This window comes from Protopterus annectens, chromosome 5.part0 (genome assembly GCF_019279795.1).
Source record: "Protopterus annectens isolate FY-2018-M chromosome 5.part0, PAN1.0, whole genome shotgun sequence".
Lineage (NCBI taxonomy): Eukaryota > Metazoa > Chordata > Ceratodontiformes > Protopteridae > Protopterus > Protopterus annectens.
This window is the reverse complement of record NC_056735.1, coordinates 35,346,330-35,371,963: the sequence shown is the minus strand read 5'-3', so window position 1 is coordinate 35,371,963 and position 25,634 is coordinate 35,346,330. Positions and strand designations below refer to the sequence as shown.

Below are 25,634 nucleotides of genomic sequence, written 5' to 3'. Positions count from 1 at the left end.
AATATCATAGGTTAGTACTAGGCTAACTGCCCTCATGAACCATTTTAAGCCTTGCCAATTACCCCATGTTAGACTCAAACTTTGCACCTTGTGTCTGTAAGGTAAATACCTTAACCATTATGCCAACCTCCCACCTCATCACCAGACTCTTCAGAGGTCTTGACATCAGACCCTTTTCCAGCCACAGCCATTTCTATCTGTTGCTCATCTTTGCTTCTGTCTGTGAATGTATAGCATACCGAACACCACCATGCATATTACAATGTGCAGTAATCTGGAACCTAATCCGGACCCTTTTATTAGCCTAGATCTTATCATTTAAGTAAATTGTTAAACTCAATTGATTATTATCAAGTTTCCCTATCTAATGCTTTTAATTGTAATACACTACTAAGAGAAAAGGGTACCATTCAACCCCGGCCAGGATTGAGCATTCAGGTGCAACTGCCAACCTAATTCCATTTTTTCCAATAAAACTGGGTTGGGTTCCAGATTAGTTTATAGATATGTTACATTTTTAGGTATTTTAGATTTATGTTGTTTCTATCTTTGACTATCCTTATATTAGAAAGCCTCACATATATAGAAAAGTTTTAATGGCTCATCTAAGGTGCAGTTCTGGTAAGGATTGGTAAAATGACTGACATGCTGAAATATAAGAAACATACTGATTTATCTATGAGATTGCATTTACTATATGTTCATTTCATACTTGATTTATTTCATATAAATTAATTTCATTTTTTTTAAATGTGACTTGTTTTGTAATTTATGTTAGTGTTAACGATTCAGTTTGTATATGCATGCATATATTTTTAATGTTTTGCCTATTTTTGACTTGCTTGGGGGTGTGTTCTGATGGGACTACTTGACTGAAGGAAGGACAACCAATAAAAATGTCATGACGTAGATTAGTTTAACCCAAAGTGGGCTGTTTAAAAGAATGTATTTGTTTTTCATGTTTGTCAGATGAAGTTTGTTATATAACAGATGAAAGCGCTTACAAGAGTTGGATTTTTTAAGTAAAAAGATATATTTTTTAGTTTTTTAACGCAAGTGTGCTCGTATAATAAAGAGGACAATATTTTATTCTACTTGCCCATGGTTGGTTCCAGTTTTTCAGCTGTATCGTTCCTGAAAGGAAGCCCGATTGCTGTCCACTGGAGGCAGTCGGGGGGATTATCCCTGTACCAACACGCCTGACAAAAGATAATGAATGACCTTTGGGTACAGAGGATTATAACCAGAGGTTACAATGTCCGCTTTCTAGTCCAACCAATGGCTACAGCCAAAATCCCAGATGTTCCACCCAGTCACAGTGAGGCAGCGGTACTAGAACTTCAAAGACTGCTTGATAAAAGAGCCATCTTCAGGACTTGTATTACCATATCAAGATGGACAAACGCTTTAGAAGATATCTGCGCTTGCTGCTGGGAGCCAGTCATTATCAGTTTAACATACTGTCCTTTGGTCTCACCACAGCCCCCAGGGTGTTCATCAAATGCATGGCAGCAGTTGCAGCTCATCTCAGTGTGCAAGGATTCTGGGTATTTCCATAACTAGACGACTAGCTCATCAACACTCCCACCAGGCATCTCCTCGAAGAGGCTTAAGACTATACTCTACAGCTCTGTTCCGACCTAGGCATTACTGTCAATTACGGAAAATCCAAGTTGGAACCCTGCCAGCAGATAGAGTTCATCAGAGCAAACATAAACACAATCACAAGCATTGCATCCCTTCCCATATAAAGATTTCAAAGATTAAAATGTCAAGTCAGACAAATTGTTCACAACAACAAAGACCAAGTAAGGCTTTTTCTACAAGCTCTAGGATCTATGGCAGCTTCGATCACTCTAGTTCCATTGGCGCGATATCACATGAGAATCCTTCAGTGCCTTCTATCATCTCAGTGGTCAATGTACACCATCCACTGTCTCACTTGATCACAATTACCAACTGTCGCAAGCACAATCTTCAATGGTGGCTCCACTACAATGAAGTTCTGATGGGCCGTCCCTTTATTCCTCTTCAACACCAAGCCAAAGTGACCATTGACTCTTCCTGAATTGGGTGGTGGTGCATTATCTGGGACAGACCGTCCAAGGCACTTGGTCCCATCTAGAGGTCAATCTGCATTTCATTGTTGTAGAGATGAGGGCAGTGCTGTTAGAGTTGCAAGCATTCCACCCAACCTTCCCCTCAGGGACAATTACAATTCAATCAGACAACATGGCAGTAGTCTGGTATATCAAAAAGCAAGGGGGAATCGGATCCTACCCCCTCTGTAGGGAAACTCTCAAAGTTTGGCAATGGGCGATTTCATCCAACCGCTTTCTCATTGCAATGCACATTCTGGGGAGCCCCAACATGATTGCGGACAAACTGAGCAGGATTATTCTAATGCCTCACAAGTGATCTCTCAATCTGTCTGTGGTGAAAAACATATTCCATCAGTGGGGCCAGCCTTGCTGCGACCTATTTGCTTCCCCTCGGAACAACAAATGCAGCAGCATGCTTGCACCTGTCACCCCTGGGATTCCGGATATTGGCAAAGGCTCTTGCCACCCCCATAGTGCCTTTTTTAGGCAAGGCTCAAATTCTAAACCTACCACCCTAGAACACAAAAAAGGAAAAAAAACTAAGGGTAATGCTGCTCAATGCCAGAAGTCTAAATCTCAAAATGCACGCACTCGAGGCCCTTCTCAGTATGGAGAACATCGATGTCTGTGCAGTGACAGAAACCTGGTTCAAGGCTCCTGAGAGCGCCCCAGCACTATCAGGTTTTACCTCTTATCATGCGTTCCGCCCCAAAATCCGGACAATACCAAGAAAGGAGGGGGTATCCATATTCATCAAGGACACCCACACCTCAAGACTGGTGGCAACGACGATGCATCGGAGACCATCCAGGTGCAATTAACCATAGGCAAGACTGCTCTGCAAATTGTAGCATGTTACAGGCCACCCTCACAAACTCAGGAACCTCACATGGCCTTCCTGAAAACACTAGAGGGGATAAATGTATCACCAAACACCATCATACTAGGTGACTTCAATTACCCTAATATAGACTGGGAACACTACTCAAGCCCAAACACCCTAGCCCAAAAGTTCCTGGAATTAATAAACTCAAATGCCATGGAACAACTAGTCACCATCCCCACAAGAGGAGAAAACATACTTGATCTCATCATCACGAACATGGGAGCACAATGTTCAACACCGGAAGTATACCCCTCACTGGTGAGATCAGATCACAAACTAATCTCGCTGGAGGTCCTCATCCCACCCCCACCTGAAATAAAAAAGACCACAGTAAAGAACTTCTCAAAAGCCGACTTCACACTTCTAAAGACTAGTGTGGTCTCCTTTAAGGCCCCCGAGCCGGCGGAAAACAGTACTCAAGCCGCTGAATCACTTACAAATGCCTTCTACCAGCACCTGCAGGACTGCATGGATAAGGCAATCCCAATGCAAACAAAGACTCTTTGTACCAAAGGCAAGCGTCCAGTCTGGTGGACCCCAGCCATAAACAAACTCTACAACAAAAGGAGGAAGCTACTACAAGATAGAGCAAAATCCTTAAAAGGTAAGACACCCTTGATCACTATAAGTAAAAAACTAAGAGCTCTCATAAAATCATCCAAAGCAAATTTTGAGAGAAAAATAGCTAAAGACTCAAAAGACAATCATAAGGCCTTCTTTAGCTATGTTAGAAACCTGGGAGGAAACTCCCAGATATGCTCAGAACTAGTTCAAAATGATGTGAAGATTACTGATCCTACAGACATTGCCAACATACTGGCTGACAGGTTCAGTGCAAACTTCTCCCTCCCCAAAAGGAGAGATATCTATACCAAGCGATTGCAGCCCCCAAACATCTCCAACGCCCAAGTGAGAACTGCTCTCTCCAAAGCAAAAACACAGCATCCATGGGACCTGATGGTGTCCCCGGCTGTGTGCTCCACGAACTCAACGAGGAATTAAACCCACAGCTAGGACAGCTGTTTAATCATAGTCTTACCTCTGGATACGCACCAGGAGTGGCGCACTGCAACTGTGGTCCCACTTCACAAAGGCGGTGCCTCCACCGACCCTGGAAATTACCGCCCATTAGCTTGACAAGCCTTATCTGCAAAGCCATGGAGAGGATCATAATGGACCTCATAAATAAAGACATAGGGAATTTGCAGACTTTGGATCCATCCCAGTTTGGCTTTGTCAAAGGCAGATCATGCCTTCTAAACTTGGTTGACTTTTTCGAAACAGTCACCAAAGCCATTGATGAGGGAAAGGCAGTCCATACAGCCTACCTCGATCTGGCGAAGGCCTTCGATACAATACCCCACTCGGGTATCATTGAAAAACTCATCAGCTTAAATATTAACCCGTACATCACAAGATGGGTTGCAAACTGGCTGAGTGACAGAACCCACAGGGTCAGAGTTGCTGGCGTCATGTCAGACTCAAAGCCGGTCACAAGTGGTGTACCACAGGGCTCAGTCCTGGGCCCACTCTTGTTTGGCATCTACTTTTCCGAAGTACAAGCAAACACAGGAGGGTTATGGCTGACAAAGTTTGCAGATGACTGCAAACTGGGCGCCATAGTAGAAAACACATCTGACACAGGTATCCTTCAGAAGGGTCTCACAGAAATGGATAACTGGTGCCAGAGCCATGGCCTAAAGTTAAATGCCAAAAAATGCATAGTCATACCCTTCGGGAAAAACAAGGTTACCCCTAGCTACCAAATAGGTGGCAATCCACTGAGCACAGAAGAAGTTATCAGGGACCTGGGGACCCAGGTTGATAGTAGTCTGTCATTCGACACCCATGTAGCTAAAGTAGTTAGGAAGACCTTCTACATTGCCCACCTTATCATGAAGGGATTCTCATCTAGATCAAGGGAGGTCATAGTCTCCTATACTCATCACTCATCAGACCAATGATTGAGTACAATGCCCCATTCGGAATGTATCTGACCCGACACTTGCAGCAGCTGAAGAGGCCACAAAAGTTCCTCACCAAAAGGATAAAGGGTCTCAAACATCTGTCCTATGCTGCCCGACTGAAAGAACTCCAGCTCTATTCAGTCGCTTACCGCTTGCTCAGAGGTGACCTTTGTCTAACATACAAGGCCATGTCAAACCCAGATTTGATGAATATGCTTCACCTCAAAAAATCTAGATCCGTCAGAGCCACAAGGGCGGGAGACTTAAACCTCGACACGGCTATTAATAGAATGTGCTGGAGGGATAGATTCATCACCCAAAGACTCCCTATGCTGTGGAATAAAATCCTGGTATATGTGAGGCAGAGCACCTCGCTGGCCTTGTTCAAGAGAAATCTTGACCAATGGATGGGAGATCGCAGATATATCCCAGGGATTCCCTCAGTGTCACTGCTCGACAGAGGCACAGCAAAATAATGGGTATAGTTCCCCATACTAAAGGGGTGGCGTAAGCCACAAAACTATGGGCTAGGCTTGTAAATGCCCTCGGGCAGATAGCCTAGTATGAACCTATGAACCTAAGCTACTTTGCGGGGGAGTCGCCTAGAGACTCTCCTTCACAACTGGCCACCCGGTCTACTCTCTGCATTCCCCCAATCCATCTTATACCCCAATTCCTGAAGAAAGCCATCAGGTTTAAGAATAAGATAATACTCATTGCCCTGTTCTGGCCTCGACAAATCTCATTTCCCTTTCTTTGGCCTCATCTGGTTCGGAAACCTTTGAGCCTGGATCAAACTCCAGACCTGTTGTCCCATCCAGACAGATTCGTTCAACTGATTCTACAGAATCTCAACCTCATAGCATGATTTCTCCAATTCCCATGATTGCCAGGCATTCTTCTCTTAGTTCATTAGCTTAACGAATCATTTTGGCTAGTCATAAACCCTCCACAAGAAAACTGTATCTCAGTAAATGGCACAATTTTTCTCTGTGGATCTCTAAATCTAATTCTGATCCATATTAAGCTCCAGTGGATAAGGTTGTAGATTTCTTGACATCACTTTTTGAAGCATGGGCCTCAGCATCTACCATTCAAGTGCATCTAGCTGCAATTTCCAATTTTCACTTGGGTCTCAATGGCTCATCTTTGAATTCCCATAAGCTCTGCAAAGCATTTTTGAATGGATTCATGATCCTTGAGCCTCCATATAATGAACCATCAGCTCCTTGGGACCTAAAGTTCGTTCTCCAATCCTTAGTTTATTCCCATTTTGAACCTTCAGACAAATGTGATTTAAAATTTCTCTCTCGCAAAATATTGTTCCTGGTGGCCATCACCTCAGCTAGGAGAATTTCAGAGATTCAAGATTTGTTATGTAAACCTCCTTATATCATTTTTCATAAAGACAGGGTCTCCTTGAGAACTAATTCTTCATTTTTGCCTAAAGTAGTTTCTGAATCCAACCTTAACCAAACAATTCAGCTTCCAGTTTTCTTCCCCAATTATACTAACAAAGGAGAATATTATCTCCACTTATTAGTTGTACACAGACAACTCCGCTTCTGTTTACATAGGACAAAAGAGTTCAGGAAATCAGAGCAACTGTTTGTTTCCTCTTCTTCAGTGGCAAAAAAGAAACCATTGCCTAAGGTTACTCTAGCAAAGTGGATTAAGGACTGTATTTCCTTTGTCTACAACAGAAGCAAATTACCTCTTCAAAGGCCTGTAAAGGCACACTCCACCAGAGCAGTAGCTGCATCTGCAGTGTTTCATTGCAAGGCTTTGCTAGACAGTATTTGCACTGCAGCTGCTTGGGCCTCTCCACATACCTTTGTTACCCATTACAAACTGCATCTGGTCTCTAGGGAAAGGGCATCCCTCGGCTGGATGGTCCTCAGGAATATTCTTCCATGAGACCTCCCAACATTTAAGTTGTTGGGGATTCTGTCCCACTATCAAAGACCATATGAAGATTTGACAGCACCAGATAAAAAAAAGTTATGTCATACCATAATGTTCCATCTGTGTTGGCATTCTTCACATATCCTTGGCCATACCCCCCCTCCTTCCCCCATCCTAAGGTTTATGTAGGTGGATCGGACCCCTCCACATCAGAGGTCCTCTACCTTGGATTCAGATAAGGTTTCTCTCTTCCTTTCTCCTGTTATGGTGGTGCGTGTCTGACACTAGCTTATGCAAACTCAATCTGAGGTATTTTGCTGAGGGGCATTGTGGGTAGAGCTGAGTTCGAGAGTTTTTGGTGCGTGTGAGCTGGAAAAAAAAGGCTGAGTTGGTTAAGAGGGTTTGGAACCAAAGCCACTGTCAAGGATACGTGTGAAAATTGACAACACAGATGAAACATTGCGGTAAGCCATAACTTCTTTTTTTTCTGCCTGCCTCGCTATAGTATCGTGTATCCTCTTTCCATACCCATTTTTTCACCTGTGTGCCTTATCTTCTCTTTATATATGAGAAAAAAAAGATTCTAGCCTCTCAAAGAAAATGTTTCAGCTCCCTCCTCTCTCCCCTCCCAGCTTACAGTGTCTTGTGCATTTCCCTTTGCTGGCTGTTATGTCCTTTCCTGCTATCATGTATATCCCATTTCCATCCTTTTTAATATGATTAAAAGATGTACCTGAAGTCTGTGAATTGCAGTACATTGTAGCATAAAGCACAGCAATGTGTAAATATTTGACATTATGTCCCGGTAGTCTGAATACTTTAGTACTAATTAATTAATTAACTAATTAATTGACTAATTAATTTAGTTTAATACTTTAGTAGCCCTCTATTCTTGCATTCTTTCATGGTTTCATAGAATTTGACACAATGAGGGAGGCTCCAAGAAGTATCTGTACTTTATATGTTTGCATTGCTATGTTCTACCACGTACTGTATGTGTGGGAGAGAGAGAAAGAAAGTTTAGCATACTTAGTCCTTGTGGCATTGTTAATTAGAATATCTGAGATGAGCAAGGATGATTGCTGAGAAGCACTACCAAGAAGCTATACGTCCATAATTAGTGTGACTTAAGCTGCTCAGTACCACTTTCTTTTAGAAGCATTTTGTACATGAATATCTAAGATTTCCACCTTGTATGTTAAATTTGATTATCAGTTTTGCATACGTGCTGGTTAAAATGGACCTTTCTTTCATGTACTAAATAAGAGCTTTAACTGAAAGAGGTGTGCATCATCCAGCCTTTGCAGTTGATGAAACTGATACAGCAATGCACAGATTTAATTTATTTATTTAACATTTGTTGACCGGGAAAGTCCAACCAGGACAAAGCCTATTTTCAGCAGAGGCCCAGGGAGAAACACTCCAGAAGCATGTCTTTGGAATGTGGGAAGAAACTGGAGTACCAGGAGGAAACCCACACGAATGCAGGGAGGACTGGCAGACTCCACACAGAAGACAACCCAGCCGAGAATCAAACCTGAGAAACTCTTGCTGTGAAGCTACAATGTTAACCACTGCATTACTGCGCCACCCATTAATCCAAAGCAGTTGTTTGATTGGGAACTGAGCAGATGTCCAAAGAAAAGCAGTCATTTCTTGAGTTTACTTTTACTGTACATTTTTCTTCTTCCCTTTATCACCCCTCTACCTTTGCAAAAATCTTTTGAAATTGTAAGAAAAGAACGTGTTTCTGGAGCCTGCAGTGCCCCCCCCCCCCCAAAGGTTTTAATGCTTTGGAATTTTTTTTTTAACAAAAATATCTTTAATGAATTATCACTTATGATGTAGACAATCATACATATATATAAATGAAAACAAGCCATATTGACATATTTTAGTTGCATATATTATGCATTATATTATAATCTTCTACAATGTAACACATCTCATTCAATTTCTGCCTTCACTTAAACCTCGTTCTTCCTTCAAAACATTGTTCTGCATGTATTGTTCCTGTAATTCCCATTTTTTCTGTGCAATTTGCTTCTATCCTTTTCTAAGGATCCCACTTCCATTTCATTTAGTTTAGACTTTGATTTTCATTTTCAGGTAATTGCATGTTTGGCAGTCACCAGAATTAAACTCAGCAAGGCCTTACTTTATGTAGGCAATTCCAGTTCTGTATCAGCTAAAAAAAAATCATTCCTTTAGTTACACTAATTTGCGTGGTCTTCTTTCAGAAGATTGAGAGCTCTGTTTTAATTCCAGTATATCTGATTTGGAGACGGTGGATTTGGCTGGAAATAGGTTTAATAAAATTGTGTCGTCTTATATATTCTTCCCCCCAAACAGGAAGGATATAAGATTTCTGAGGCTGTGATTAAGATAATTCATTCTGTAGGCTTTGTCCCAAGTTTATTCTTATATATGGTTACATGAGAGAGTGATGTATTAGTTGGACTACTTTAATGCTGAAAGAAATTTCTTTGGAAGGTGGAGTCAAACATATAATTGATTCTGATTCTAAAATGTTTTTCAAAATTTTAAGTGTATTTTTATGTAGTTTATTATGCTTCACGTTTTCAATTTGTAATTTTATGGCTATAAGAAAGGTTTGGCTAAAATTACAGCCTTTTACTGAAAATGTGGTTAGAAAGCTTAGGAACCTTACTTTTCCTACAGGAGTTTTCTTTGGTTCTTTGGTATTAAAACTAAGGTATTAGCCTGTAACTGGGAAGCAGTAAAGAGCTTTTGTATGATTTTTTTTTCCTTCCATGTAACCTCTGAATACTCAGCTGCTGCAGGCAGGGATGGAGATTTCCTTTTTAGTATAAGCAAGCTTGTTGTCCATATTCATCTTTAAAAGTCAGTTATTTCCAGCTGGATCTTTTGGGAAAAGCTGTGGTACATCTTGAGTTAGAGGTGATGGAAAGGGTCAGAAATTCACTAGGACTGGTCCCTCCTATTCAGACAGAGATCCTGTTAGCAAAGTAGTGACTTTTACTCCTTCATTATCCTCGGTTCAGTTCAGCAAGGGTCCTGTTTTCTGCCTCTTTCTATAACATTCTCCCTGAAATTTAAAATAGTGGCTGTGATAAGAAGTAGCTTAGCAAAATTCTGGGGCAGTTGGAGAAATTTGTGTGAGGATCGTGCACTTGAAAGGGGGTTACAAAATGAAGTGCATGTTCAAGCAATGGCCACAGTCTATTCCAGGGGTGTTGTGGTCCATCTTCTCCACTGCAGGCAAAAGTAATTGAAATGGTTCCTCCTCCCTTCAAAGAACAGGCTGCTATTTCATGCTGTGTCTTCTTCCCAATTAAGGTAGATAGTAGAATTAAATGTAAAGTAAGTGAAGCCTAGACATACATGTCAAGGCCAGAACATTCAGGGTGGTAATGCATCAGACCTTTACTTATCTGGTGCCACGACATTGTAGATATGATTATCCTGGATCGGGCCAACATTTATTGGCACGTTCAAATTTTCAAGTCCTGTAGGGGACTTCTCAGGTTTCAGGTGGAGCTTCATGACTGTGACTTTGCAGTTCTTCCTTTGGCCTGACAACCACCCCATTGCATTTTCCAAGTACCTGGCCTCAACCTTTAATGAGCTTAGCCAGGGAGAATTACACTTTACTCTCATAGCTAGACAACTGCCTCCTGCAGGCTTTTTTTGAAAATCACTTACTGAAACATTTGAATATAATGAATCCACCTCATAGACTTCATGAGGCTCACAGTCAACATGTCAGATCCTTGCCCTTAAGCTGAAGGTTTTTGTGGGAGCTGCCATAGATTCTTCTCGGGAGAGTGCTTCTTTTGTGAACAGAGTTCAAGAAGTAGTGTTATTATTCCATGGGACCATATCTCAGGCGTGTCCAATGGCCAGGTTCTTTCTCAGCGTGCTGGGATATGGTCAGACATTATACTGATTGGTTTAGAATGCCAAGTTCTATATAAGAAATTTACAGCATTGCTAATGCAATTTGTTTAACCTTTCCCAAGAGTCCATGAACAGGGTTCCTCCCTTAATTACATCCTGTATGTATCCGCACTGGTGAGTCTTTACAATGCAGCCAGTTTTTGTAGCAGTTACACTGGATACAGGATACAAAGTACATCTAGGCGCCCTATCAATTTAGGTTGTGCAAGCTTGTTCTTAACAGGGCATTTGCATAATTGTGAAAGACATGGGTAGCACACTGCCGTTTTGCAGCAAGAACCTCAGTTAGGGTGCCTTCTGTAAGACATTTTTATGTTCTGCTTGTGTCTGCATGGGTATGTATGCTTGTGGAAGTGAGTGAGACTGTCACTTCTTTGATAGACCAGCAATTTGTTCAGAATAAGCATCATTGAGCTGATTAGCTGCTGCGATAGGCTGTGATTTCCCCATAAATGATAAGGTAGGCTATCAGAAAATGGATGGATGAGTAGAGGAGTTTAGCAATAGTTCTTGCTAGTAAATGATGTTCACCCAGTGTTTGAATGAGTGGTACAGTAAGTAATCACTTACATTGCTACGGTCTTCTGATGCATAAACAAGCTGGCTGTGGAGATGTGTCTGTGCCTCTCTGCTTTTAGCTGGAAGCAGTTCATCTTCTAGAAGTCAGATGTACCATTGCAGATAAGTTAAAGTTATATAGCTCTTTGGGACAGCAGTGGAAGTTAAATCTGGCAGTGTTCTCAGATTTCATATCTATATGGGGAACATCAGAAAAGTATCTCTTCACCACTTGGTGCATGTTTGCCATAGCTTTGAATGAAGATGCAGGATACCTTCTCAAGGATTTGAATGTGGTTTGCATTTTCTCGTTCTAAACATTATATTAAAAGCAAGAAAGAAAACAGTAAACATGATGCAGGTAACCTCATGCCGGCTAGGCTAGGAACAGGTTTCCCTTGTACTACAGTTGTATAGCAACTTATGCCAGTTTCTTCTTGGAAAGGATGTTTTGGCTTACAAACAGGCGGGTTCTTTCATCCTTCTTTACTCAGCTTGCTTTTGTCAATATGGCTGCTGCTATTTTAATTTCCAGTTGAGCTCTGTACTCTTCAGGTGTGGTTTGAGTCTAATGGGAAGCTTGGAAGCCAGCCACTAGAAACTATTAGTTGCTTTAATGTAAGTTGTTTCACAATGGTGTCGCCAAATGTTGCCACATGCATTTGGCTTTTGCAGACATTGCTTTCTTTGTCAATTGAGTTTGACCTTTTTTCTGGAAATGTGAACTTTGTGTTAAAAACATTTAGGGCTTTGTTTTAACCTGCCTTTATTTATTTATTTGTTTGTTTGTTTATTTATTTATTTATTTAGTTGCTTGTTTATTAACCAGGTAAATTCACTGGAAAGAATTAGCCCTTTACAGGGTTAAGTGAGTTGTTCAGAAAAATACAGTTTACAATTAGAAATTGAGGAAGTCAAAGCCAGGACTATAGGATGCAGTTAGATATCATATCTTGGGGTGGTATGTGTCTTTTTTTTCCTGCACCCATTTGGCGCATTTGTTCCTCCAACAAGATGAGACATGTCTGGCCCATTTCATTCTCCAATGGAAACAACAGTTGGGTGATAGGGAGCTGACCAGTGTGCAGAGCCTGTTTGATTGTCTTATCTCCCACCCCCTTGGCAGCCTGCGAGCTGGACTACAGCTGCCTCCTGATCAAGCTGTACACTCCTTGCAGTGAAGGCACACTAGGTTCTTCAAAGCACCCCCCCCCCACTTGCAGCGAAGGCACACTAGGTTCTTCAAGCCACCCCCCCCCCCCCGATGTGCAAGCAGGCATCATTCACTCACTTGTCATCGTCCCCTACCTGGTCCTGCCAGCATCCATGCTTCTAGTCAAACAGGGGTTGTCTGTGGTGTAGTAAGGGCTTTATCCCACTGTGCCACAGGGGTAGGTTTGCTTTGGCTTCTGTCTTCTGAGCCTATTGGTCAAATCTATTTTCTTCCAGCTGTAATAAAGAAGCATATGCCAACATTTTATGTCTAGATTAACAAGCAGACCTCTACATTTCTGGATAGCTGTTCATTTCACTGGTACAGAAAACACTGCTGGACAGAAGGAGTAACAAAGGCATAAGTCTTGTTTAGTGGTGTGATGCCCGTGCCCTGGCCCAGCAATCAAGAAGCCTCAATCCTCACCAATAACATCAGAGAGGGCATCTCATATGAGAGGAAAGGATAACGGGTACACACAGTAAAGTACAATTTCCCTTAAGTGCACACAGAGATCACAGTCAGTCTGGGGCTGGTTTCTCCCTTGCTTCCCAGATCCCCAATAAGACTCCTCAGTGGCACAGCTATAGGGTCGAGATCTCAGCCTAGCTGACACGCTAACCTCCAGTACCCTCTCTCTCCAACCAGTGCTTTGTGTCCCTGCCCAAGTAGCTGACACACACCCACACTTTGAGATAAGTATTTATGCAACTTATACTCCGGGGGTTAGTGGACTGCCGTTCTCTTTCAAGAAATCAACATGCTGTTGGCACAATAGACCCAGAAGTTAATATGAACATTAGCCAACTTATAACTTTCAAAGGATACCCCTCTGAAGAATATGAAGTGGTAACAGGAGATGGATATATGCTTTCCTTGAATAAAATTCCACATGGTGTGAAAAATCTTGGAAACAAAGTTATGATGAAATGTCTAAGAAGGACATGCCAGCAATGATAAACTTAATTGTACAGAAAACAGGACAAGAACAACTTTTCTATGTTGGCCATTCACAGGGCACTACAATAGTTCCAGCCCACATCTGATGAAGTTAAGAACAGAAAACGTGTGGTTTGAGCATTATGTGTTTTGGTGGATTTAATAAAAGTGATTTTTTTAAGTATTTTCATTTCCACACTGTGTGACTACACTGAGAATTAAGTAACTGAACAGTTTCTGCTGACTTGGAGCTTTATTGTACATCTCTGGGCTTCAGTTTTCTTTTGTGTTTATTTATACAACTTCACAGACACTCCTGGGAAAGGCTGACACAGATTCTCCATCTGTGCCCCTTTACCCAGACTATACGGTATTAATTCCTGCCACCACTAGCTAGTAATTATCAGCTACCCAAAGGCCCTTAAAAGGGTGTCCAATTATTACTGTGCAATATTATTATCCAATTGGTAATGTGACTAAACAGTCTTAAGGCTTATTAGAGTGGCCTTGTACAATAAACTCTATAAATATGCAATGTACTCTAGAGCTTAACTTGTCTCTACACAAACCAGCCACAGGTAGAAGGTTTTTTAAATATTTAATAATAAATAATTAAAACACAAGACAATACTACTACACCACAATGCTACTCAAGAGTTCAGAGGTCACACAGAAACTTAAAACAATACAGTAGGAAAGTTCTGATATAACAGAAAAACACTCTGTCTAATCTTTATAGTCCTAGCTATTTCCACAAGAAAACATACTTATAAGATAACTTACGTAAGACAACAGGCAGTGCTGAGGTTGGATATCAAGACAAAAATGCTCAATAATCTCTGGTTCTCACTGTTTAAATTGAAACTGCAGTTCTGCTAAAACATTACATCATTTGTTTACACTTTCCTGGTTCCCAGGCCACACTGAAACTGCATTTACATTCTTTTATACTTAGAGCAATAAAGGACATTCCATATGTAAATTCTGGTCATTAACTTTAGCCTTAAAACAATAGACAGAATGCTTACTCCAGACTCGTCTACTCAAAATTCTAACTTCAAAGGACATACAAAACATAATTTTAATTTCAAAGAACATTTGAAATGCTTGGTTTAGTTTTCCTTACAGCAGATGGCAATGTTGCTACAATCTTGAAGTTCACATTTTACAGTGTTTCTTTCATTTAAGAAACAAACCTGTATTTTATATTTATATTTACAAATGCCAGAATGTATCAAATTCTATTTGACTAGGCTGGCAGCCTTCACCCCTTCACTACCAGTCTTCACAAGTGGTACCACTCTAGTGTGTCATACCTACTGCAAAAGCCTTTTAGAATTCTGGTGGTATGGTGAATATTCACATAACTAATTGCCTTCCTAGAATAACATTTTTAATTTTCTTCACATGTCAGCAGCATTCTGAAAAGATGTTTACTCAGCTTCTCTTCCTATTCCTCACTGTTCTTAGTTGCTATCTGTATTTCTGTAGATTCCTGTGGGTTTCAAGTTGAACCTATTTATAGAGGTATGCAAAGCATTTTGAAACAGAAAAGTCATTGCTTTGGTATATCATTTTCACCTCCTACTTCTGAAAGATGTTGAGCAATGATGCCCAAAGTGTGAACTTCAGACCACTTCTAAACTCTACTTTTAAGCAGTTATTTTGTACAGCATTTGTTTTGCACTGGTCAGTGCAATATATAATACTGTTACCTCCCACCTCTTCGTATTTCACTTTGTTTCCTAATATGGTACTATCTTTGAAAGTCTGCATGATTTCCATGTGAATGGGTAGATTTTTATTGCTGGGTGCTGCACCTAGGATTACAGGATCATAAGAGGTTAATAGGCTAATGGCCCTGGGGCCCTTACAAGCCTAGCCAAGAGTTTATCCCCAGAAAGGAAATCTCAGTCAGCACCTGTCACCCATGTCAGTGAGGGACACAGGTGGAACCCCCTGGGGAAAAAATTGTGGTTTCCCATCCACTCATCAAGGTTGCACTTGAAAAAGGTCAGCGAGGTGCTCTGAAGTGTATTGGAAGTCTATTCCAGTGAGAGTGCAGTCTCTGGGAGACCAACCTAGTCTCTCCAGCAGGTTTTCTTCCCATGCTGTAGGTGAAATGGTGATGCTACATAATGGTCATAGATGTGTGCCTTGTAGGAATGAGTGCATCCTGTGACAAATTAGCATTATGTCCAGGACTGGTATCTCTGCCTTGTGCCTACTCAGTGCTGGTATGTACTGTAGCTCCCTGTCAGCCTTGAACTGGATGAAACAGGTAATCAGTAAATGAGTCAATGAATGCATTTTTTTTTGAGGCTGATGTGTTCTTTCATCATTAATTTACCTTTTATATATTTTTTATTTTTGTGAAACAGTATTCCTGTTGGTGTAGTGTCATCAATTTTATTATGATACACAATAGTGGTAATGCTCTAACTTAGTGATTATTATTACTGTTTTCTTTTTTTTAAGCTGGCTTTAATAGTTGCACAACACAGGGATCGATCAAATAGTCTGTCTGGCATCAAACTAACAGCACTGGAAGAAGGCCTCAAGAAAATTTACTTTGCTGCCAAGAAGAGGAATGGTATGTACCTCTTCTAACAGTACACTTCCTTCATGCTTCTAATAAAGTTGTGTGAGAATGTTTCTTATGTATGCTCCTAAATATTTATATTTTGCTAATAATAAGAAAAAGCTGCTATGTGAGGGAGTTCTCCTCAGTAGGTACTAACTAGCTATCCACCAGCCCCTGTATCTAAATCACCTGTTCAGCCAATGGCTGCTGTTGGGAGTTCCCTATAAGATAGGCATGCATACACACACACACACACACACACACACACACACACACACACACACACATAATATATGTTTGTGTATGTTCTGAAATAGCGCCATGATGGGTATAAAGTAGCTAAGAAATATAGTCTCTGACATTGCCCACCAACCTTATTGTATACTTTTCTTTCCTGTATCATAATCTACCACACGCCCTAATGATGTTTACATTACTAGTTCACCTTATTTATTCCTTGATTCATGAGGATTGGAGTCTGTGTCTGCACATACCTCTTCTTAGTATCTGGCAGTGTTCCATGCCTTTAAGGCTTTGCAGACCTGGACCTTTCCTTTTCCTGTCAGACATCTAGGCTATGGTAAGGTATGATAACAAACAGGGCAGTGCATGCTTATATCACCTGCTCAGAGAGGTGATGTCTTTCTTGCAATGAGCCTTGGAGTGTGGTATCACCTAGACAGTTGTTTACATCTTGGGTGTAGTAAATATGCAGACATCTCTGTAAGCCACAGCTCCAGTCCTGTTCTAGAACTGAGGTTTCTGGAATCATCTTTTAGTTCAAATCATTAGGTAGGGTGCAACCTGGATATCACCCTGTTTCATGACACTAGAAAACATGGTCTTCAGCCTAGTCTGATCAGTTTAGCAGGTAAGATGGTGTTAATGATGGATGCATTGTATTTCCCATAATAGCGAATATGCTTATATGCTTTTCTTTTGTTATCTTTGATTGCATGCCCTATCATAAAATTCAGAGAACAAAGACCAAGAATTATCTTTGTTTGGCCCTTTGCTGCCAAGAAGCCCAGGGTTGTAGGCTGTCATATTCTTAACAGTACAGAAGACCTATATAAAATGTTCTAAGGAAGTTTCTGTCAGATGGGACAACAGCCAGCTCTGCTTCATGGCTGCATGTTCATTTAGAACTTTTGCTTCTGATGAACCTGCTAGCTGAATTCTTGGCGGTAATCTCCATCATCAGAAAGCCTTTTGCACATCAGGATCAATCTGCTAAGTGAAGGAGTTCTCTGCCTGACTGGATAGATACCTTATTCACCGTCAGTCAGTCTGCATGTGGTCCTGCTTTACCTCAGGCACCTGTATGACTTAGGTCACAGTTATTCAGTGATGGTTATGCAAAGTTCTGACATTGCTGAACATCATGACTTGTAGAAGATGGAATTGAAGTTCAGCACTTCCTTAGAACACTACCTAGGTCCTGAATTTCATGACTGAATGGCTTGTCTTACCCTGTTTGATTCAGCTATTTTGGTAAATGCAACATCTGTGCTTTTCATACTTTGAAAATGCCCTCTTAGCGGTCATTACCTTAAGTTGCCAGATGTCCGAACTGCAGGCTGTTATCTTTGGGAACCCCATCTGGTCTTTTGCAGTAATGCGGCATCACTTCAGACTTTTCACACTTTTTCATGAAAGTGTTTTTGGTATTGTCATTAAACCTTTCCATTCGTAACTAGTGTAAAATGGTCTTGATGAAGATAGTCTAGGGTTATTGCACAAACACTGCAGTCATATGTGCATTTTTTTTCATAGTGTATCCTTGGATAGATGGTATCATAACTGCAGCTTCATGGGCCACATATTTACTGGTGCAGAGAGGGCATTTACCAAACAGACCAGTCTGTGTTTAGCAGAGTCACACTTCACTCTCTCATGGCTTGATAAAAAAAGGTATAGTAGTTTCATGCCCTTTACCTAAAAGTATATGGCTTTTCATTTGGCTTCAGATAGTTGACCTATAAGCACAATAAGTGTCCAGTCCTCTGCCTTTACTGTGTTATGTGCACCAGAAGCAGCAGAGTAAGTTATGTGCACCAGAAGCAGCAGGGTAAGTTATGTGCACCAGAAGCAGCAGAGTAAGTTATGTGCACCAGAACCAGCAGGGTAAGTTATGTGCACCAGAAGCAGCAGAGTAAGTTACGTGCAGGAGAAGCAGCAGAGTAAGTTACATGCAGCAGGGTAAGTTACATGCAGCAGAAGCAGCAGGATAAGTTACGTGCAGCAGAGTAGGTTATGTGTACCAGAAGGAGCAGAGTAAGTTACGTGCAGCAGAAGCAGCAGAGTAAGTTATGTGCAGCAGAAGCAGCAGAGTAAGTTATGTGCAGCAGAAGCAGCAGGGTAAGTTATGTGCAGCAGAAGCAGCAGGGTAAGTTATGTGCAGCTGAAGCAACAGGGTAAGTTATGTGCAGCAGAAGCAGCAGGGTAATTTATGTGCAGCAGAAGCAGCAGAGTAAGTTATGTGCACCAGAAGGAGCAGAGTAAGTTACGTGCAGCAGAAACAGCAGAGTAAGTTATGTGCAGCAGAAGCAGCATAGTACGTTATCTGCAGCAGAAGCAGCAGGGTAAGTTACGTGCAACAGAAACAGCAGAGAAAGTTACGTGCACCAGAAGCAGCAGAGTAAGTTACGTGCAGCAGAAGCAGCAGAGTAAGTTACGTGCAGCAGAAGCAGTAGAGTAAGTTACGTGCAGCAGAAGGAGCAGAGTAAGTTACGTGCAGCAGAAGGAACAAAGAGTGTGTTACATGCAGCAGAGTAAATTATGTGCAGGAGAAGCAGCAGAGTAAATTTAGCAGTGTAAATCAGGGTAGGCTCTTATGGCATTTGGCAGTTCCACATCATTATTTCTGAAAGGTTCTGCCTTCTGTTTACAGGGGCCTTTCTTGTTGGTTGTGTGTGTGTGTGTGTGTGTGTGTGTGTGTGTGTGTGTGTGTGTGTGTGTGTGTGTGTGTGTGTGTGTGTGTGTGTGTGTGTGTGTGTAAGCATACCACACTTTTGGGGGAGGACAGCAGTCTTTATGCCTAAGCTTCTTTCTGCATTATTGCCTGCTTGATGAAGAAAAGAGCTGGGAGAAAGTGTAAAAATTTTCTCTGCATTTCCATTAACCCACACGCGTGACCTCAACCTGGTCTGTGACTTCTATAGGTTTTGTTGGCAGAACATATTTGTGTCCCAGACACTCCCCTTCTCTGGAATAGACTCCCTCTCCATGTCAAGCAGAGTACCTCATTAACCCTTTTTAAGCACAACCTGAATAACTGAATGGGGAACAGAAAATACACACCTCGGATTCCACCTGTGTCCCTGCTGGACAGGGGCATCCGTTGCTGACTTGTCGGAACATGATGGGCTAAATTCTTGGCTATGCTTGTAAGGGCTTCAGGGCCAATTGCCTAGTAACTTCCTATGACCCTGATACTGTTGCCTGAAATCTACTGACATAGCAGGTTCGACTAGGTAACTGCTGAAGCATTACTCATCAGCTGCTTTCAGTAAGCACTAGTCTATACTGTATGACCTCTGCTGCAGAAGACTTTGTTGAATGTAACAAAATTAATTGGGCTTGTGTAATATAATAAACAAGGATATAGGGAATCTCCAAATTCTGGATCCCACACAGTTTGGTTTTGTGAAGGGTAGATCATGCCTGCTCAACTTGGTCAACTTCTTTGAATCAGTCACCAGAGCTGTGGATGAAGGCAAGGTGGTTCATACAGCCTACCTTGATCTGACCAAGGCCTTTGACACCATTCCCTACTCAGGAATCATAGAAAAGCTCACTAAGCTAGGCATCAACCCCTATATCACTGGGTGGGTTGCAAACTGGCTCACAGGTAGAACCCACAGTGTGAAAGCAGCTGACTCCAAGTCAGACTGCCGATCAGTCACGAGTGGAGTCCCACAGGGTTCGGTCCTGGGTACTCTCCTGTTTGGTATCCACTTCTCTGAAGTCCAGGCCAACATGAAGGGACTCTGGCTGACAAAGTTCGCAGATGATTGCAAGTTGGGAGCTATTATTAACTCCCCAAGTGATGTTGACATCCTACAGAAAGGCCTCACTGAGACCGGCAACTGGTGTCAGAACCATGGCCTTAAGCTCAGTGCCAAAAAATGTCATCATCCCCTTTGGAAAAAACTCAATTCCCATGAACTACCACATCGATGGTTGTCCACCGAACACAGAAGGCGTTATAAGAGATCTGGGAATACAGGTTGACAGTAACCTCTCTTTTGACCACCACATCGCCATTGTGGTCAGAAAGTCCTTCTATGTGGCACATCTGATTACTAAGGGTTTTGCATCCAGGAAGAAAGAGGTCATTGTCTCCCTCTACTCTTCCCTCATTAGGCCAATCGTTGAGTACAATGCCCCATTTGGCATGTACCTAACTAAACACCTGCAATAACTGGAGAAGTCGCAAAGGTACTTCACAAAGAGGATCCTAGGCCTTAAACATTTGTCTTATATGGACAGACTAAAAAAACTCCAACTATTCTCTGTCTCATGTCGCCTACTTAGAGGTGATCTGTGCTTGACTTACAAAGCCATGTCTGGCCCAGCTCTGTTAGAAATGTTACATCTAAAGAAATCCCAATATCTCCACACCACTTGCTCCAGAGACCTCAACCTCATTACCACAATCAACAGAACATGCTGGAGGGGCAGGTTCATAACCCAGAGACTGCCCATGCTATGGAATAGACTTCCCATACACGTAAAGCAGAGTACCTCACTGGCCCCTTTCAAGAGAAATCTTGATGAGTGGATGGGAAATAGAAAATTCACCCCAGGACTCACACCAGTGGCTTTACTCGACAAAGGAACTGGGAACTAAGGTCGGGTGGCACGATGCCAGGGTAATCCTATGGGCTAGGCTTGTAAAGGCTCCATGGCCATTATCTTAGTACACACTTATGAACCTGTAATGTTTGTTTGTATACTTCTAGGTTTTTAACTGCTTTATTGCTTAACTGAACATACTCATGTATTGATTTACCATAATGAACTGTATATAAACAGGGTTTTAATGCAGACGCATATGTGGTTCAACCAGCACCCTGGGGTGGTATTGTGAACAGCGTCCAACTCCTTCCCCAAAGCCAATGCATACATTGTAAACAGTTGGTGTATTACAGTTAGATCTGTGCCCCCCCCCCCAGCTCTTCCTTTGGCACACCAACCAGGTTGGCCAGATACATGGCACACTGCCCCCCCACCACCATTCCGGTCGCATTTCTGTGATCTTCCCCCAACCCTACCACAACATAATTTCTTTTGAAATGTAGCAAACTGTTTGCTGCATTGTAGCAAGCAGTTGGGGTCTATATTATCTTATTGAAGAGCCATTACAGTGAATGCCTCTTCACTGACCCCTAAAGAACGAACCACCAGTTACACGAACATCCGATTCAGCGATTTTTTTTTTTTTCCCCTAGGAAAAAACCTCACTGATCTGTCCAGAAATGAAACATCACTACAAACACATAAAAGTGGGGGGCTTTGCCCCCCCACCTCCCTAACTAAATATACACTACAGTGGAGAAAGGGGCAAATTCATGCTGATGGCCAATTCGTTTTTTTTTTCCTAGGTAAAAAATCATTGAATCGGCCGTTCATGTAACTGGCAGTTCATTCTTTAGGGGTCAATGAAGAGGCATTCGCTGTAATGCCTCTTTGATAAGATAATATAGACACAGCAGTTGCTACAGTTTAGAGCACACACGGAGCGCTACAGCACTCAGGTTTGACCACGTATGCAGTAATGGCTTTTAAAAGCCAGAATTTCATTACAGAAAGCTCAAGATCGGCTAGTCACAATGCCCAGCACATTGCACCTGGGCATTTGCCCCTCTCACCCCACCGTAGCTACGCTACTTCTGCTTTGTAATCCCTAGAAGGCATTCTTCTGTGGTTATCAAAGTGAATTTATTAAAGTGCATTTTTCCAGTGACTTGTAATTTTGCTAGATTTTTCACAAAGTCATCGTAAAAGACCTGCTGTTTTGCTGAGAGGTGATTACCTCCAGTGCCCCACATCCCCCTACTGCTTTATCAGAATATTCCATTACTTTGTCATCCATTCCCAGCAGGAAGCCCTGCTCACTGCTTTGGAGAATGCTTTGACTTTCATAAGGAGACTGATTTCCACCCCACCTCCTTAACTCACCCAGACATCTGTTTTATATTTAAAAAAATCAGATTGAGTGCTGTCATTTTGTAATGAAAAAAATTGAATTTTTTTCTGTATCTTAATAGTATATGTTTGAACTGATGGAAAATTATGGTGGGGGCACCATTACCAGTAAACCAAAACATTCATTTCTAAATACATTTTTCAAGACCAGCATATAGCATGTGTTAAATTGTAGTATGGAAAAAAAGATGTGAATGGTTAAAAACAATACTTAAAGAAAACCTAAGTGAAAATAGTGCAACTGTTTTCCAAGCATCTATTTTGCATGGTTTAGCAATACTTTTTTTCTTTTTGTTCATAAAAAGGAATATGACATTTGTTTACCCATATATTTTTTTTGTTTCACTTTATCAGCCAGTGTCCATCTGCCTCGCATTGGCCATGCTACCAAAAATTTTAACTGGTATGGAACTGAAAGGTTAATCCGCAAATACCTGGCAGCAAGGAAGATCCCAACCTACATGTATCCTTTAAACAATCTCAGTGTTATTTTGTATGCCACTGCTCATTTAACTCAGCAACACACTTTGCAGGGTTTAAATGGAATACGTTACCTCAGATATTCTAAGTATGTGATGCTTCGTGCCCCATCATTGCTACTTTTGTCATGGAGCATGTTAACTGACGTATGATGACATTTTTTCCCCATTTTCATGCTATGTTTTTTTTTCCCTCTTGCCCCCTCCTTATCTTAATTTTTTGTAATATAATATAATATTGCAACAGTTTTGAGTTGTATTTCAATTTTCTTGCACTTCATCAGATTTAAATTTTGGATACTATGCCTTATAAGTAAAGTAATTTTCAAATCTGGTTTACCTGGCCTGTGGTGTGTAGCATCTTAGAGGGCATACTCATTTTGTTGATTGACACACATGGGAATTCAGAAAGAACCCCAGTACTCGCAGTAAGGGCTATGATAGAAAGGCCCTGTTTCCATGCAGAGATTTGTGATTCAGAGACACATAAGCTGTAACGAGAAAAGACTTCATTGTCAGCTAATTTGCATGCCTTTGAATCTCTTTTTTAACTCCAGTGAGTGCCGATCAGCACTTTCTTGTGGTAGTTAATACTGTCAGCCCATGCACTGTGTTGGCACAGACATCCCCCTTCACTCCTTGCACACCACATACCCCATACCTGCCCCTGAGTTGTCAGACCATTCCCAAAGTCTTCTTTTTTCTTGTCCTCGTAAGTCACGCCTGATTACAATCAGTCTTTAATACTAGACTTTTAAGTTTCAGACTTCATATCCTTCAATAAAACATGTTAATGAAAAAGCTGTTATTCTAGTGGCTTTCAAAGTTTATAAGAATAATAATAATGATTATGTGATTTCTGTCCCCCATTAGTTTTGGCTTTGTCTAGATTTCTCACTTTGAGGTTGAGAGTTATGCTTGTGTGTGTCCTATCCCTCTCCCTCGTAACTCACAAACTGTTGCAAGCATTGAATGCCCTTTGCTGCACTAACTTATCTGTTAGTGAAGTAGTTAGTGCTGCCTTCTTCTATTTTGTATATTGTGATTTGTTTTCTTTACACTGTGATTTACTCGTATTCTGCTTTTAATTGCATATTAAAGCTAAGAAAGAGACCACAGCTGTGTTTCTTGTGAGTCACACAGAAATTAGAACAGTTCAATTAAGGAGCGACACAGAAGACAGAATAGGTCAGTTTACGTTAATTATCTGTGAACTGAAGGTGGAACTAGGAACGAAACATTCTATTTAAGGGGTAAAATGAAATATTTCAAAGCTTTACTGGAAAAGCTCACCCAGACTCCACCACAACTTGCTGTGAGGGAAAGGTTAGCTTGCTTTTGCTTTCTTGTATTTTGTATTACTTTATTGCCTTCTTCTACTTTGTATGTTGTGATTTGTTTTCTTTACACTGTGTTTTACTTGTATTCTCCTTTTAACTGCATATTAAAACTAGGAAACAGACCTCGGCTGTGTTTCTTGTGAGTTACAGAAATTTTCTTTTTTTAAAGTCAACTGAATTTCTAGTTGCTTGCTCCTTATGTTAATTTTACCACATATCTCCTTCCCTCTCCCCTTTCATTGGCTGTTGTGAGTAAGCACAAAATTATAATTTTTTGAAATCACTCCCCTTCAAGTATTTAAATTTATTGGCCATCTCACTATGTTCCTTAGAACCAGAATACAAAGTGCCCATCCCCTTTCAATCCATCTTGCTGTGTTAAAATTAGTGGCTCAACACCTAGATACCTAAAGCTTAAGTTACCACCTCTTTCTTATCTAATTGCTTAGTGCACACTGCAGTGCCTAGAATGTTAAACCATTTTTCCATCTTAGCTTTAAAATCTGCAGCATCTATTACAAAACCACCAGGTATCGGAGAGCCCACATTCTGCCTCTCAATAGTCATCTTGGGATTAGTGCTTCTGTTTTCTCATGGTGGGAGAAGGAGTGTAGGGACATTATTTCCTGGAGACTGCTGATCACCAGAAAGCCTAATAACTGCTTCATAAGTGGCAGCTAGAAATTTGTGCTTATATTCTGCTCGTGGTGAGATAAGGAGCAACGTTCATTGATTCCTGACTGTTTCTGGTTTGGCAGTGAGTGTCTGTGCTTTGACGTTCCTAAATGGTCTGGTTGCTATTCAAGGCATCTACCAGGAAAAGGCTACAACAAGCCTACAGACCCTTGCATTATTTGGGACAAGACTGTGGATCACTAAATGGGCTGAGGCCTGCACCTGTCACACACAATTCAAAGCAGATGTATAGACCCACATATGCTGAGGCACTTGAATGTAACCTTCCTAAACCCCAAAGACCTCCTAGATGAAGTACACATAACAACTACCCTCAGAAGCCCTGAATGCACTGTTTCAAACAACACCCACATCTGAGAACACTGCTGCCTATGTAGAACTGTTCATAGATACCTTATATAAGCAATGCATGTTAATAGCTGCATAGAGGCAGCTATACCCACCAGGAAGAAGTACAGAATTAACTCAAAAAAACAAGCCACCCCAGTGGAATCATGAAATCAGTAGGTTGTATAACAGAAGGAAGAAAATCTTGGCAAAAATTAGGAGGTGCAGCACCCAGCAGGATAAAAGCACTCTCATCAAACTAAACAGCTCAGAGGACAAATAAAGTCTACCAAAGCCACATTTCATGTAAATGTGGCCCCCGAGGCCAAGGACAGACACAAGACATTCTCTAGCTTTGTCCGCAACCTCAAAGGCAATGCACAGTTGTGTGCAGAGCTCATTGTAATTGGAGCCGGTTTCACTTCATAATCTCTAAATGCTGAAATCTCGAATTTCAGCATTTCGAGACCATAAGGCTGAAAC

At 41.4% G+C, this 25,634-nt stretch overlaps 1 protein-coding gene across 2 annotated transcripts in view; it reads left to right on the top strand.

The window, feature by feature from the left end:
• CHD1L (chromodomain helicase DNA binding protein 1 like) overlaps positions 1-25,634 on the top strand; it is a 1,563,352-nt gene that overhangs the window by 1,407,571 nt on the left and 130,147 nt on the right. For both annotated transcript variants that reach the window (XM_044072085.1, XM_044072086.1), the window contains exons 21-22: positions 15,991-16,105; positions 22,664-22,772. In XM_044072085.1, the coding sequence (XP_043928020.1) occupies positions 15,991-16,105; positions 22,664-22,772 (224 nt within the window). The remainder of the gene's footprint in view (positions 1-15,990; positions 16,106-22,663; positions 22,773-25,634) is intronic.